The sequence below is a fragment of the Somniosus microcephalus genome, chromosome 6 (assembly GCF_052327205.1).
Source record: "Somniosus microcephalus isolate GS21.2 chromosome 6, FLI_Smic_1.0, whole genome shotgun sequence".
Taxonomy (NCBI): domain Eukaryota; kingdom Metazoa; phylum Chordata; class Chondrichthyes; order Squaliformes; family Somniosidae; genus Somniosus; species Somniosus microcephalus.
The window spans coordinates 256,634,431-256,648,262 of record NC_140992.1 but is presented as its reverse complement, the minus strand read 5'-3'; the positions used below and the strand labels follow the sequence as shown (position 1 = coordinate 256,648,262).

The window sequence follows — 13,832 nt, the reverse complement described above, 5'->3', positions numbered from 1 at the left end:
GAGAGTTGTCATTTATATTCTCTGCAGGTCTTTTGAAATAATTCTGAAAAGCAATTTTGTTTCAGGAACAACTTCATGGAAAATCCTGAGGCATTTAGGTAAGGATTATTCTTTGTGTGTTTTATTTGCTAAACAGTCTTGAAAATGATAAGAGCCAGCATGATGGCTATATTTATATACCATTCTTTGCCAACTGTAAAGCTGCTTAGCAAAATTAACTTGGGCAGACTTATTTCTAGTAAATGCCTGTAATACAAAACTCATAATTTAGCATTAAATTGGAACCTTCGTTCAAAGAGGCCACAAGTATACTTGGTTTGGGATACATTAAAAAAATACATAGATGTACGGTGTATTGTAAGGACAGAGTAGTGACAACACCATGATGCATCTAATCCGTGTTGTGCTTGGCATCGATGCGCTTGATGCTAATATTGGGAGCAAAAACTTGGAGAAAATAAAATCCATTCTTCAAATTAAGAATGAATCATGTGATAGGCAAAAAGGGAGAGGGGAAATCACCTTAACTCTCATAAACAAATCAATTAAATAATTAGCTTATTATAGACAGAAATGTAATTTTAGTTCACATTTTTCTTAAACTCCTGGTATAAATAGTTTACTTGGCATCTGTCGGATACAGTTTTTATGAGGGGGACACCATATATATGTATGTAAAAAATAAAATGGCCCTCTAAAAACAATAGAATTTTTTTTAAATGCTCTTCAAAGACCTGTGCCATTTTTTACGTGCATACGTTTTACTACTTGCTGGTCTTAGATGGGAGAGGCTATAAATCTCATCTTTTGGTGAGGGGATGGAGGTATATATCTGTATTTCCTTTCGGTGAAGGGAAGAAGTTGCTCTACTGACACCAGAATTTGTTGCCAATGTTCACATTTTAAGAGTTCTGAGTTCTCCCACACTTCTGCCGCCTTCCGTCAAAAACCTGAAACCTAATATGCTTGATTACAAATGTTCATCCAGAGAGGATTTTACATCCTGTTATTTTAAGGACTGTTTTTTCAACCAGAAAAAATTGAATAATTACTCATTTTAAGTAGATACGTAATATTGCTGAGAGTATACTGATACTTCACAGATCTACAGTTACATTTATTTTCCGTAAATGTGGAGCAACAATATTTCTTATTATGAGTAACAAGTATCCATTAGATTCACTGTTAATACAAAAGCAAAATACTGCGGATACTGGAAATCTGAAATAAAAACAGAAAATGCTGGAAATACTCAGCAGGTCAGGCAACATCTGTAGAGAGAGAAACAGTGTTAGTGGGCTGGATTTTGCCAATGGGGAGCTTTTGGAGGCGGGACTCCCACTTGTCGGGCTTAGCAGGCCAATTAAGGGAAAGCCGATTACAGAGAACGTCAACATATGACGTTTCATCTGTCAAAAATCTTTGACAGATGAATTGTCATAGTTTGACAGCTCTGTAGTTTGATGAGTTCTTGAATACAAGAACTCATCAAACCTCTTTCTTTTGCAGAAATTAGATGGTTGTTGCATTGGACAATGCAACGGCCATCTGTCATCACTGCCGCAGAGGTGCGAGACTCTCTGCATACCCACCGATTGAAGCCTGCAGGAAGAAACAAAGGTAAGTAATTTTTTTTTAACACTTTCCACTTACCTCAGATACTCACCTCTCCACACTTGCATCCATCACTTATCTTCGCAGCACACTTTTGGACCCCACCAACCCCCGCAGACCCACTACTCGCCTTGGTGTCCCTAGCGGGTTTCGGAGCCTTCGGGAAGCCCGCACTCGTGTGGGCAAAATGGGGATAATCCTCTTATCTGCCTGTTAAGAGGCAGTTAAGTGGCTGTAATCCCTTCCCACCTCCAAGGAGACACGACCCAGTGCAGGTTGGCAAGATGGCACGGAGGCAGGTTAGGCACCCGCCCCCAGATTCTGCCATTTTGCCACCTGTCCTGCCTCCAAACCTGCCTCCCAGGGCTGGCAACATCCAGTCCAATATTTCAGGTCGATGACCCCTCGTCAGAACTGGAAAAAGTTGGAGATGTAACAGGTTTCTAAGCAAGTGTGGGACGGGGAAAGGAGGGAGGGGAGGAAAGAACGAAAGGGAAGGTCTGTGATAGGAAGAAAGGCAGGAGAGATTAAAAGACAAAAGGAATAATGGTGCAAGGCAAAAGGAGATGATCATGGGATAAGTTAAGAAACAAAAGATGGCTCTAGATGAAGTATAGATTCACTTTTAAGTTGTCTTATTCTGTGACTAAAATAATATATGTACATGACACAAGGGAGTTAATTACACAAAAAGTGAGAGAGATGATGATTAATTTATTAAAAAAGAATAATGGGATATTATTTACATCCAAGTTATGACAGTTCTTCCTTAGAAAGTTATGACAGGAGATAAATAATACAAACTGTAACTTAAGCTCACCCGTATCTTTTTAAATACAAAAATGTCAAATAATGTGGCTGTTAAGAACTGTAATGAGTGCTGACATTTACTGTGTTCTTGTCATTTTTTTTGTGCACATGCATGTCTCTTTCATGATAGATGAGACTGACGGATCATGCAGTCGTCAGGGCACCGATTCCGGGATGTTGACCATCATCCTCTGCTGAGCTCCGAAGATGACTTTGAGTGCTCGTCTGCCAATGTGGAAACGGTGGATCGGACCTGGTTTATCCACGATGGATGTGGAATGGTCTGCGCTGTCATAACTTGGCTCCTGGTTTTATACGCAGACTTTGTTGTGACCTTTGTAATGCTATTGCCTTCCAAAGACTACTGGTACGCGCTGATAAACGGCATTGTATTTAACAGTCTGGCAGTGCTGGCTCTTTCATCCCATCTGAGAACAATGTTGACAGATCCAGTAAGTGCATACAATAGAGAGTATTTTTAATGTTTAGCATCGAGTAAACTCAGTTGAAACATCAATATTTATTGCTATATTCAGGCTGCCTTTGGTGGTGCAGTTGGACGAGGCAGTGTACAGCTGAGCCATACAGATCAAGAGGGTTTGATCCTGATGTGTGCAGAGTTCATTGATCTCAGCTGGGGCAACAGTCAATGGGGGGAATTTTAACCCCCAAAAATGGGTGGGTTAGGGTCGGGTGGGATGTTAAAATGTTAAAAATCTGAATCCCGGCCCCAATCTGCCTCCAACCCACTCACTTCCAGTTTTAACGGAGGCGGGACGGGATCGGGCAACCAACCCGCTCGCAGGAGGCAAGTTTGCAATTTAAATATTATAATGAGGCTGGGAGCCTCACATTTAACCACCATTTTTAATTTAAACCTGGCCGGCCGAGTTTCCCAGGTCTCGGGGAAACCCGGCGGCTAAAGGGAGGCAAGGACTGCTGGATCCAGGCGGTAAGTGCCTTTCCACTTACCTGCTGGATCCAGCTTATCTGCTTCACCCACACCTCGTGATCGGAGACCCCCCTCCCAAACCCCCCCCTGTTCTGGCCTCTGATCTTCCTTGTTGCCTTCGAACTCCAATCACCCCGGCCTCTGATCTCCCTGATGTTGCTCGGTTCATGACTCCTGATCTTCATCCCTCTGCTTCAGCCTCCACCTAGTTCCCCAGCTCAGGACTCCCAATCTTCTTCCCCTCTTTCTCCCCCCCCACCCCCCGACCCCCCGATGTTGCCTGGCTCACGACGCCTGATCTTCCTCGCCCCCACCCCGATCCCTCCCTCCATCCTCTCCACTTTCTGGCTATGGCCTGGTGCCGAAGGCCCACCCGCCTGAGCCAGCCAGCCAGCCTCTCAGCCTGGCTGACTGCGTCTGGGAAACCGACAAAAAATGTTAATCAGGTCCTGCCATTAAAATTGACAGGGCCTGAGGGAAACCCGTTCTTCCGGGTTCTTTGGGGGGGGTGGGGTGGGGGGCTGGACCACAATCCAACCCCCAACTCCCTCCCCGCCTCAGAGTTAATGTCCAGCCTGATATCACTGAGTTAGAGTGGGGAAATCAGCCAGGGTCGCTGTTCCAGCCACCCTGCAGTTAGTGTGTTTGTGTAGACAGGATCACGCTTGGCTCCCCAACATTCAATAGCCTGCTGACTTGTTCTATCTGCATTCACACATAAAGAGTAGCACCCTGGGCATGTACCACGGGGAGCGGTAGCCATCACCCATGGAGCCATACCTCAGGAAGAAGTCAATGATTTCAGGAGGGGGAGAGGAAAATGGTTGGTAAAAAGGAAACTAATTCACTTGTTTCTGCTGAAGCTTTTTCATCTTTTACCTTAATTTGACAGATTGAATAGTTAAAAACATTTGCTCCATAAGGTGATTATTCTAAACTTACCTTAAACAGTTATTCTTTACACTGAGGAAAATTGCCTGTTTTATGACGTGATTGTTTAGTCCGTAGCATATATATATATTTATATACAGCATGATTATAACATGGTTAGGTTGACCTCAAAATTTGTGAGCAACATAGTTCTGAATAAGTTATGGTCATTGGTACAGTTGGGCTATTTATTCATACTATATAGGTTAAACATTGGGTGAAGTAATTCAAGAGATGAGTTTAATGGTATGTTCACTTGCTTTCTAGATTATCAGGGCAGCACAAGCATAATCAGGCTGCTATTATTCTGATGTGGATTTAGATTTCCTAACCTTGATGCATTTTTTTTCAAATAAACTTTCAAAAGAAATAGTTCCAGTGATTGCAATATGATGTATCAAAGAAATATGAAAAAAGGGAAATGTGGTATAATGCAGAATTAAGTAAGACAAATCGTTTCAGGTACAGTAATAGTCTAGTTAAATTTAACTTAACACTAGCTGTTGGATACAATAGGGGTAATTCCATGATCCAGTGCTCCCAGTGGGGAGCGACCTCACGGAGTGCACCGTGGGAAATTTCCTATGATTTTTCTGCCGAATCGAGGAATCCCCCCCCTAATGGCCACCATGATAACCACCTTTGGTGACCAGATGTTTTGTTTTGTTGCCGGGCATGTCACCGTGAATGTGACTCGTGTTTCAGTATACCTGAAGCTATTCACTTCTCTATTTGAACTGTCCATGTTTACAACCATTTAGCGGACATGGGAACTCATTTCTCAACTCAATTATTTAGTTGCCAGGCCATGGTTTTAATGGCTTATTCAAAATTTGGCCAACTACAGGGACTGCACTATGTATTTTTTTCCACTAATTGTAATTGTTGTCCACAAGAGTGCTGTAGTAATGTGAGTTAAAGAATAATGTTTAGACACCAAGTCATAAATATTGGTATATTAGAACCAAACCGAGTTAAATTCAGATCTGTGAGAACGAGGAATTGAATGAACTGCTTTATTCTTGAGCTCCCAGAACACATGACCGGTATTTCTTGTAACCCATTAATATAACCTTGATGTACGTAAAAAAGAGGAGCAGCTATAAATCTGTGAAGATCACTTGCTCTTTAAGCAAAACAACAAATGCTGAATGCTCCAAAAGGAGAGACGGAAAGCACATTTTGTGTGAGTGATAGACATACTGAAAAATGAGAATACATTTCCCACTTTGCTCCCAATCATGCAGCATTATCAAAAAAGATTGAAAATCATATTTTTCTGTCTATCGGCATTCTTTACTTGTTTCCTCCCCAAATAGATTTTTTCATTTGACTTCATTGATCATATTGCACTAAATTAATTCAGATCAGTACCTCAGCATATTTCACATGCATTGAACTGCAGCCTGGAGTGTTGACTTAATATATATGACATGTCACTAGTTAATCACTATGTTGCCTGATGGTTTCATAAAACATTTACAGCAGTATCAGATCTTCCTTTTAAATAAAATTAAATGGAAAATAGTAATTGAGATTACCTGAAATTAAATGGCCTGCAAGCATATAAACAGTATTTTGAGACAAATCATGGCCTTAGCTTTTTGTTTGTTTTAGTCAAGATAACTGCAAAGAAAAACTTCCTTTTCAATCATTAGCCATTTCCAACCCTTCTAAGGTTCAATATTATTTCAGAATGAGATTTTAGTAGATCAGTCATGGAACAGTCAAGCAGGCACTTAGCCCATTTACCCTATGTTTAAATTCTTCCTCAGTTGACACTGTCTTCAGGAATCTGGGACGAGCAAATCAGAAATTCTTCTGTGTTAACAGGGAGCAATTTATTTGATTTATGGAGCGGGAGCAGTCAGAAAATTGCAACAGCCCAGAATATCTACCGCGGCTGTCATAGCAAATAAATCTGAACAATTTTGACAATGCAGCCAAATTTCTGCAATCAAAAGACAAGCTGAACAGCCAAAAATCATTCGAAGAGAAGTTTATTGCTAGAGGATGTTTGAAGAAAAAAAAATATTGTTTAATTCAGAACATACAATTCAGTAGGACATGACAACCATGTGATGATAGTTACTATTCATAAGGTGTCTCACAAGGCATGTTAGAAAAACTCAAGAATATGGTATAAGTAATGTAGCAAGATGGATAGAAAGTTGTATTGACTGGTAAGAGTTAGGGTAAATGGATGTTGCTCAGACTGGATAAGTGTGAGGTAATATCCTTTTGGAGAAAAAACACAAGGAATGGGAGGATATACTTAATGGAAAGACATTGAAGGGTGTGGATGAACATGGAAACCTAGGGGTTCGAATACATAATTCTCTGTAGATAAAGTTATAAAAATGGCTAATAGAATTTTGGGTTTTTTACGTAAGGGGCATAGTGTACAAGAGTAAGGAAGTATTAATGAATTTATACAAAACATTGGTTAGGCCTCAGTTTAAAAGACTCTGCAGTTTTCGGCTTCCCGTTTAGAGAAAGGACATTAAGCCAGAGAAAGCGCACAGTGCAGTTTCACCAGGATGATGCCAGGGTTGGGAAACTGTAATTTTGAGGAGAAACTTGAAATACTAGAACTATTTCTACTGAAGCCAAGAAGGTTAAGAGAACATTTAATAAAGGTTTTTAAAATTATGAAGGATTCTGATGGGGCGAATAGGAAAACTCTATCTCCTCTAGTTGGGGAGTCAGTGACGGGGTCATATATTATCACTAGAGAGTGAGGAAAGATGTTGGGAGAAATGTCTTACACGGAGGATTGTAGAAGCAGGGAATGCTTTACCACAGGCAGTGGTTGAAGTAGAGACCATTGCATCTTTTAAGGGAAAATTGGATAAATATTTGAATAGAATCAGACGTTTACAGCACAGAAGGAGGCCATTTGACCCATCATGTCTGTGCTGGCCAAAAGAAAAGCTATCTGGCCGAATCCCACTTTCCAGCTCTTGGTCCGTAGCCCTGTAGGTTACGGCACTTTACGTGAATATCCAAGTACTTTTTAAATGCGATGAGGGTTTCTGCCTCTACCACCCTTTCAGGCAGTGAGTTCCAGACCCCCACCACCCTCTAGGTGAAAAAAGTTCTCCTCAACTCCCCTCTAATCCTTCTACCAATTACTTTAAACCTATGGCCCTTGGTTATTGATCTCTCTGCTAAGGGAAATAGGTCCTTCCTAGCCACTTTATCTAGGCCTCTCATAATTTTATACACCTCAATTAAATCTCCCCTCAGCCTCCTCTATTCCAAAGAAAATAACCCCGGCCTATTCCAATCTTTCCTTAGAGCTAAAATTCTCCAGTCCTGGCAACATCCTCGTAAATCTGCTCTACCTTCTTTAGTGCAGTCACATCTTTCCTGTAATGTGGTGACCAGAACTGTACGCAGTACTCTAGCTGTGGCCTAAGTAGTATTTTATATGGTTCTAGTGTAACCTCCCTGCTTTTAGACTCTATGCCTCGGCTAATAAAGGAAAATATCCCGTATGCCTTCTTAACCACATGTCTACCTGTCCTGCTACCTTCAGCGATCTGTGGACATGCACTCCATGGTCCCTCTGTTCCTATACACTTCTCAGCATCCTACCATTTAATGGCCCAGAAATTTGGGTCGGGGGCTTCCCGCGGGTGTAAGCCCCCGACCTGCACTTACCTTGCGCGCCAGCCGTTGAGCTGTGGGCCCCCATGGAATTCCGATCCTGGGCCTCCTTCAACTGCCAGCGCGCAGTGCTTGCGTATCCCAGGGGCGTAGTTAGTTCGATGCGTCCCCTGGGATCACGTGGGCCATGGAGAGCCAATCGGAGCAGGGAATGCTTCATTCATAAGTTTGACAGGAAGGGCTGTCAAACTTATAAATACTATAAGCCCCAAAACATCACTAAATCTTCAAATAATTTTTTTTTAAAAATCACATTTTTAAATAAATTATAAATTACATGAAATAACTATTTTAAACAATTTAAATTTTTGTAAAAAATAATTTTATTTTCTAACGGGGCTAAAAATAAACTTACCTTTCTTTAAAGTATTTAAAAATAATAAACCTGTGGGAAAAAATGTTTTAATTTTACTTAATTCACCACTTACCTTGTAAAAAGCAGGCCTTACGACTGCTTTTTATATGTGTAACTTCTGGAGACTTACCCTCCCGGGAAAAACTAGGAAAAAAAACGTAAGTTCGATGTGCACACGCAGCCTCTCCTGCGCACGCGTTCGACCTCTGAACCCCTTCGTTCAGGGGAAGGGAAGTGCCGGATTCCAGTGCATGCAGAAAACCGGCACTTCCATTGGGCCTACGGGTGAGTACACCGTGCGTACTCACCCGTGGAGACCCGAATTTCTGGGCCAATCCCTTGTTAGCCCTCCCCAAAAGCATTACCTGACACTTCTCAGGATTGAATTCCATTTGCCACTTTTCTGCCCACCTGACCAGTCCATTGATATCTTCCTGCATTTTACAGCTTTCTTCCTCACTATGAACCACATGGCCATTTTTTGTATCATCTGCAAGCTTCTTAATCATGTCCCCTACATTGAAGTCTAAACTATTGATATATACCACAAAAAGTAAGGGACTGAGTTCTGCAGAACCCCACTGGAAACAGCCATCGACCATTACCCATTGCTTCCTGCCACTGAGCCAATTTTGGATCCAACTTGCCACTTTCCCTTCGATCCCATGGGCTTTTACTTTTCTGACCAGTCTGCTATGTGGGACCTTGTCAAAAGCCTTGCTCAAATCCATGTAGACTACATCATATGCGCTACCCTCATCGACCCTCCTTGTTACCTCCTCAAAAAAGTCAATCTAGTCAGACACGACCTTCCCTTAACAAATATATGCTGACTGTCCTTGATTAATCCGTGCCTTTCTAAATGATGATTAATACTGTCCCTCAGAATTTTTTCAAATAATTTGCCCATCACCGAGGTTAGGCTGACTGGCCTGTAATTACTCGGTCTATCCCTTTCTCCGTTTTTAAACATTTGCAGTCCTCCGGCACCACGCCTTTAGCCAGAGAGGATTGAAAAGTGATGTCAGAGCCTTCGCTATTTCTTCCCTTGCTTTTCTTAACAGCCTGGGATACATTTCATCCGGGCCTGGCGATTTATCTACTTTCAAAGATGCTAAACCCCTTAATATTTCCTTTCTCACTGTTTATCTCATCTAATATTTCACACTCCTCCTCCTGTCTGCATCGTCCCTCTCTTTTGTGAAGACAGATGCAAAGTATTTATTAAGAACCATACCCCACGTCTTCTACCTCCACACATAGGTTACCTTTTTGGTCTCTAATAGGCCCTACTCTTTCCTTAGTTATCCTCTTGATCTTTATGTATTTAATAAAACATCTTTTGGGTTTTCCTTGATTTTACTTGCCAATATTTTTTCCTGCCATTTTTGAAGCAGAGCAAGAAACTAGGATATGGAAGAGAGTGGGGTTAATTTTGGATTTGGAACAAAGAAATAGCACTAATATGATGGGCTGAAGGGTGGCTTCCTCTACATGGCTAATTTTTATACTTAGTAGTGGGAGAGGAAAAGCCTATTTCTTTACCTGTAATTATACTAATGTGCATGTTGTGGACCGTGCTGGATGTGCAATTTTGGTTAAATTGTTTGATGCGACAATCATAGCATAAATCCGAGAACTATTTCCCAGCACACCGGACTGTGTTATGTGTGTGTTAGAATCATAGAATAGTACAGCACAGAAGGAGGCCATTTGGCCCATCGAGTCTGCGCTGGCTCTTTCAAAGAGCAATCCAGTTAGTCCCACTCCCCCGCTGTTTCCCCATATCCCTGCAATTTTTTCTCCTTCAAGTATTTATCCAATTCACTTTTGAAGGCTACTATTGAATCTGTATCCACCACCCTATCAGGCAGTGCATTCCAAATCCTAACCACTCGTTGCGTAAAAAAGTTTTTCCTCATGTCGCTTCTGGTTCTTTTGCCAATCACCTTAAATCTGTGCCCTCTGGTTATCGACCCTTCAGTCATTGGAAACAGTTTCTCTTTATTTACTCTATCTAAACCCTTCATGATTTTGAACACACTTTAAAAAAAAAAAGACTATTATCTATTCTTGTCTCTTATTTTTGTCCCATAGGTATATAGTTAGTAAATGAGAGTGTAGAATTCTATAAATTGTTCCATATGAAGATTGACAGTGAGTTAAAGGTATAAACTTCATTCCTACTGGCTTTGAGGTGTGTTTACTTTCCAGTTTGTGTTGAGTTGCATGATATTATTGTTAATTGTCATGCTCAGTTAGATTTCTGGTTTTGACTTGGCTTTAATGGTTTCTTTCCACAGGGCGCTGTGCCTAAAGGCAATGCCACAAAAGAGTATATGGAGAGTCTACAGCTGAAACCGGGGGAGGTGATCTATAAGTGCCCAAAATGTTGCAGTATTAAGCCAGAGCGAGCTCACCATTGCAGGTATTGTACAGTCTATACTTTAGTTTTAATTGCATTAAAAGCTTTTTTTAATTTGCCTGATCATTCCATTTATATCAGGTCCTTGACCTGTACTAGGGATCACTGTGTAGAACTGTAGTGTTATTGACAGAAAGTTCAATAATTCTTGAACAGTTACAAATTTTGTTTCACGTTTAATTAGCTATCAATTGCCTTCAGAAATTCTGAGTCTAGTTTATAAAGTACTGCAATCAACGTTAAAATCTATTTCTCAGTGTGAACTGCTTGAACTGTATAAAATACTAGTTAGGCCGCAGCTAGAATACTGCGTGCAGTTCTGGTCACCACATTACAGGAAGGATGTGATTGCACTAGAGAGGGTACAGAGGAGATTTACGAGGATGTTGCCTAGACTGGAGAATTTTAGCAATGAGAAAAGATTGGATAGGCTGGGGTTGTTTTCTTTGGAACAGAGGAGGCGAGGCTGAGGGGGGATCTAATTGAGGTGTATAAAGTTATGAGGGGCCTGGATAGAGTGGATTGGAAGGACCTATTTCCCTTAGCAGAAGGGTCAATAACCAGGGGGCATAGATTTAAAGTAATTGGTCAGAGGTTTAGAGGGGATTTGAGGAGAAATGATTTCACCCAGAGGGTGGTGGGGGTCTGGAACTCACGGTCTGAAAGGGTGGTAGAGGCAGAGACCCTCATCACATTTAAAAAGTACTTGGATATGCACTTGACGTGCCATAACCTACAAGGCTACGGACCAAGAGCTGGAAAGTGGGATTAGAGTGGATAGCTCTTTGTCGGCTGGCACGGACAAGATGGGCCGAATGGCTCCCTTCTGTGCTGTAAATTTCTATGATTCTATGATAGGTCGAAGTGGCCAATAAACCGTTGCTTGTAGCAACACCGGCACTGACTTAGCAGTCAGTTGCAGTTTTGGCCGCAGTGCAGAGGGTAGCAGCAAATGAGACAGCAAGAGTATTACCATAATTGTGGCAATAGCATTATATTTATTTGTTTAAGATTACTGCTGGTTATTATGTGCCATTGCAGTACTGTGAACTTACAGGGGAGTCCAGGTTTATTGCTGCTTGAAATGAAAACACAAAAAAGTAAATTACAAATTGCAAGACTTCAAAGTGTTCAAATGGTGTAACGCAAGAGAGCTTTGTTTACTTGATTTATAATGTCCTCTGAACCATTTAATCTGCGACATTCTTGCCAGGGCATGATTGCACACCAATTAGGAGTTACAATATTTAGCACTGTACAATGCATAGATATGTCCACTGTTCTTCACATGTGATTAATTGTGGTCCACATGATTGGAGAAGTGCTGAGTGAAGAGCAGAAATTTTCCTAGAGAGAGAGACAGAAAAAATTGGAGGGAGATTTGCCCAGATTGATTCCTGAGAATATCTTCATGGTTAACTATAGAACAACATTCCTAGGGAACTGAGAGTAAATCACCTATCCACCTCATGGCTGGGGATGGTATATGGAATGGGGAGTCTAAGAGCAGGTACGAGAAAGAAGTACTAAAACCTTCTGAAAAAAGACTATGGGCTGGATTTTGCCAATGGAGGCGGGACTCCCACTTTTTGGGTTGTAGTCCCGCCTCCATCGATTTGTGGCCAACCCATGTGATTTTCCCTTGATTGACCTTGTTAAGCCCGCCCAGCGGGCTCAGCATGCCAATTAAGGGACACTCGGTTACAGGTGACATCAGGGATTAACATTTCATCTGTCAAGAGCTTTTGACAGATGAAATATCAGCGTTTGACAGCTCTGTGAAGCTGTCAAACACTGACAATCTGACTTCTAACTTGAGTCCTTCTCCACAGACTCAGTTAGAGATCTCTCCAGAACAGAAAGCAGAATGCTGCAACTTTTGACAGCTCGTGGCCATTCTGCTTTCTGTGCTGGTGAAATGAGGGACTCCCGAGACCTGAAGGAAGGAAGCCTGCATTAGTAAGTAAAGGTAATTAAAACTTATTTAAACACTTTACACACACCAAACACACTTACCTCTGGACTCATGCACCCATCACTCACCTGAATACTGGACATCTCGAACCCTCCAAGCCCTTCAGCCTGACAGCCCACCTTGCTAACCTGGCGTGGTTTGGGGCCGTCGGGAAACCCCTCAAAATAGGGATTAGGCTAAAAACTGCCTGTTAACTACCTGTCAACAGGCAGTTAATTGGCACTAATCCCTTCCCGCCTGGGGTCGGCGGGTCCCAGTGCGGGGCGGGTACCCGCTGCCTCTGAAAGTTGCGTGGAGCGGGGTTTTGGGCGGGATGGTGTCGGGACCCCCGAAATCGGGAATTCCCCCCCCCCCCCCCCCCCCACACGCCTGAAACCCCGCCTGACGGCTCCACGAAAATCGACCACATAGTGTAGAAAGCAATCAGGATTCAAGAATTGTGAAAATCAAATTCTAAGTCAACCGCAAAATTGTGTCAGTTACAACAAATCAGTGTTCCAGGTTAACAACTGGCAAAACTGTTATGTGCGAATAAGTAAGCATTAAATTAGGGAAGAAGGCATGTTTTAACTAGACATTTGGCAAGATGTGGGTACATCAGTAATTAACAAAATACAGAATATTTGAGAAAAGATTTGCAAATATTGTAGATTTTATTATTGGTTGAGGTTACTGAAACAAAGATTGTGCCCTTCAGTGACCCATCAGCAAAGATTTATTGCAGTAGTTGTGCAGGCAGATCATATGTTTCTCTTCAGATTTGCTGTGTGTGCTTTCTCTGTGTAAAGAATGCTTTCACATCACAATACAAATTGCTGAGTAACATAGAAACATAGAAGATAGGAGCAGGAGTAGGCCATTCGGCCCCTCGAGCCTGCTCCGCCATTCAATGAGATCATGGCTGATCATCCAAATTCAGTACCCTGTCCCTGCTTTCTCTCCATATCCCTTGATCCCTTTAGCCTCAAAAAATATATCCAACTCCTTCTTGAATATACTTAATGAATTGGCCTCAACTGCCCTGTGTGGCAGAGAATTCCACAGGTTCACCACTCTCTGGGTGAAGAAATTCCTCCTCATCTCAGTCCTAAATGGCTTA

At 41.9% G+C, this 13,832-nt stretch overlaps 1 protein-coding gene across 6 annotated transcripts in view; it reads left to right on the top strand.

The window, feature by feature from the left end:
- zdhhc7 (zDHHC palmitoyltransferase 7) overlaps positions 1-13,832 on the top strand; it is an 84,792-nt gene that overhangs the window by 48,421 nt on the left and 22,539 nt on the right. For 4 of the 6 annotated variants that reach the window (XM_085991786.1, XM_085991785.1, XM_085991789.1 and 1 more), the window contains 3 exons: positions 28-98; positions 2,555-2,876; positions 10,637-10,761. In XM_085991786.1, coding sequence (XP_085847912.1) covers positions 2,571-2,876; positions 10,637-10,761 — 431 coding nt within the window. In that variant the 5' untranslated portion in view covers positions 28-98; positions 2,555-2,570. The remainder of the gene's footprint in view (positions 1-27; positions 99-2,554; positions 2,877-10,636; positions 10,762-13,832) is intronic. The other 2 variants (XM_085991790.1, XM_085991791.1) reach the window with 1 other exon arrangement.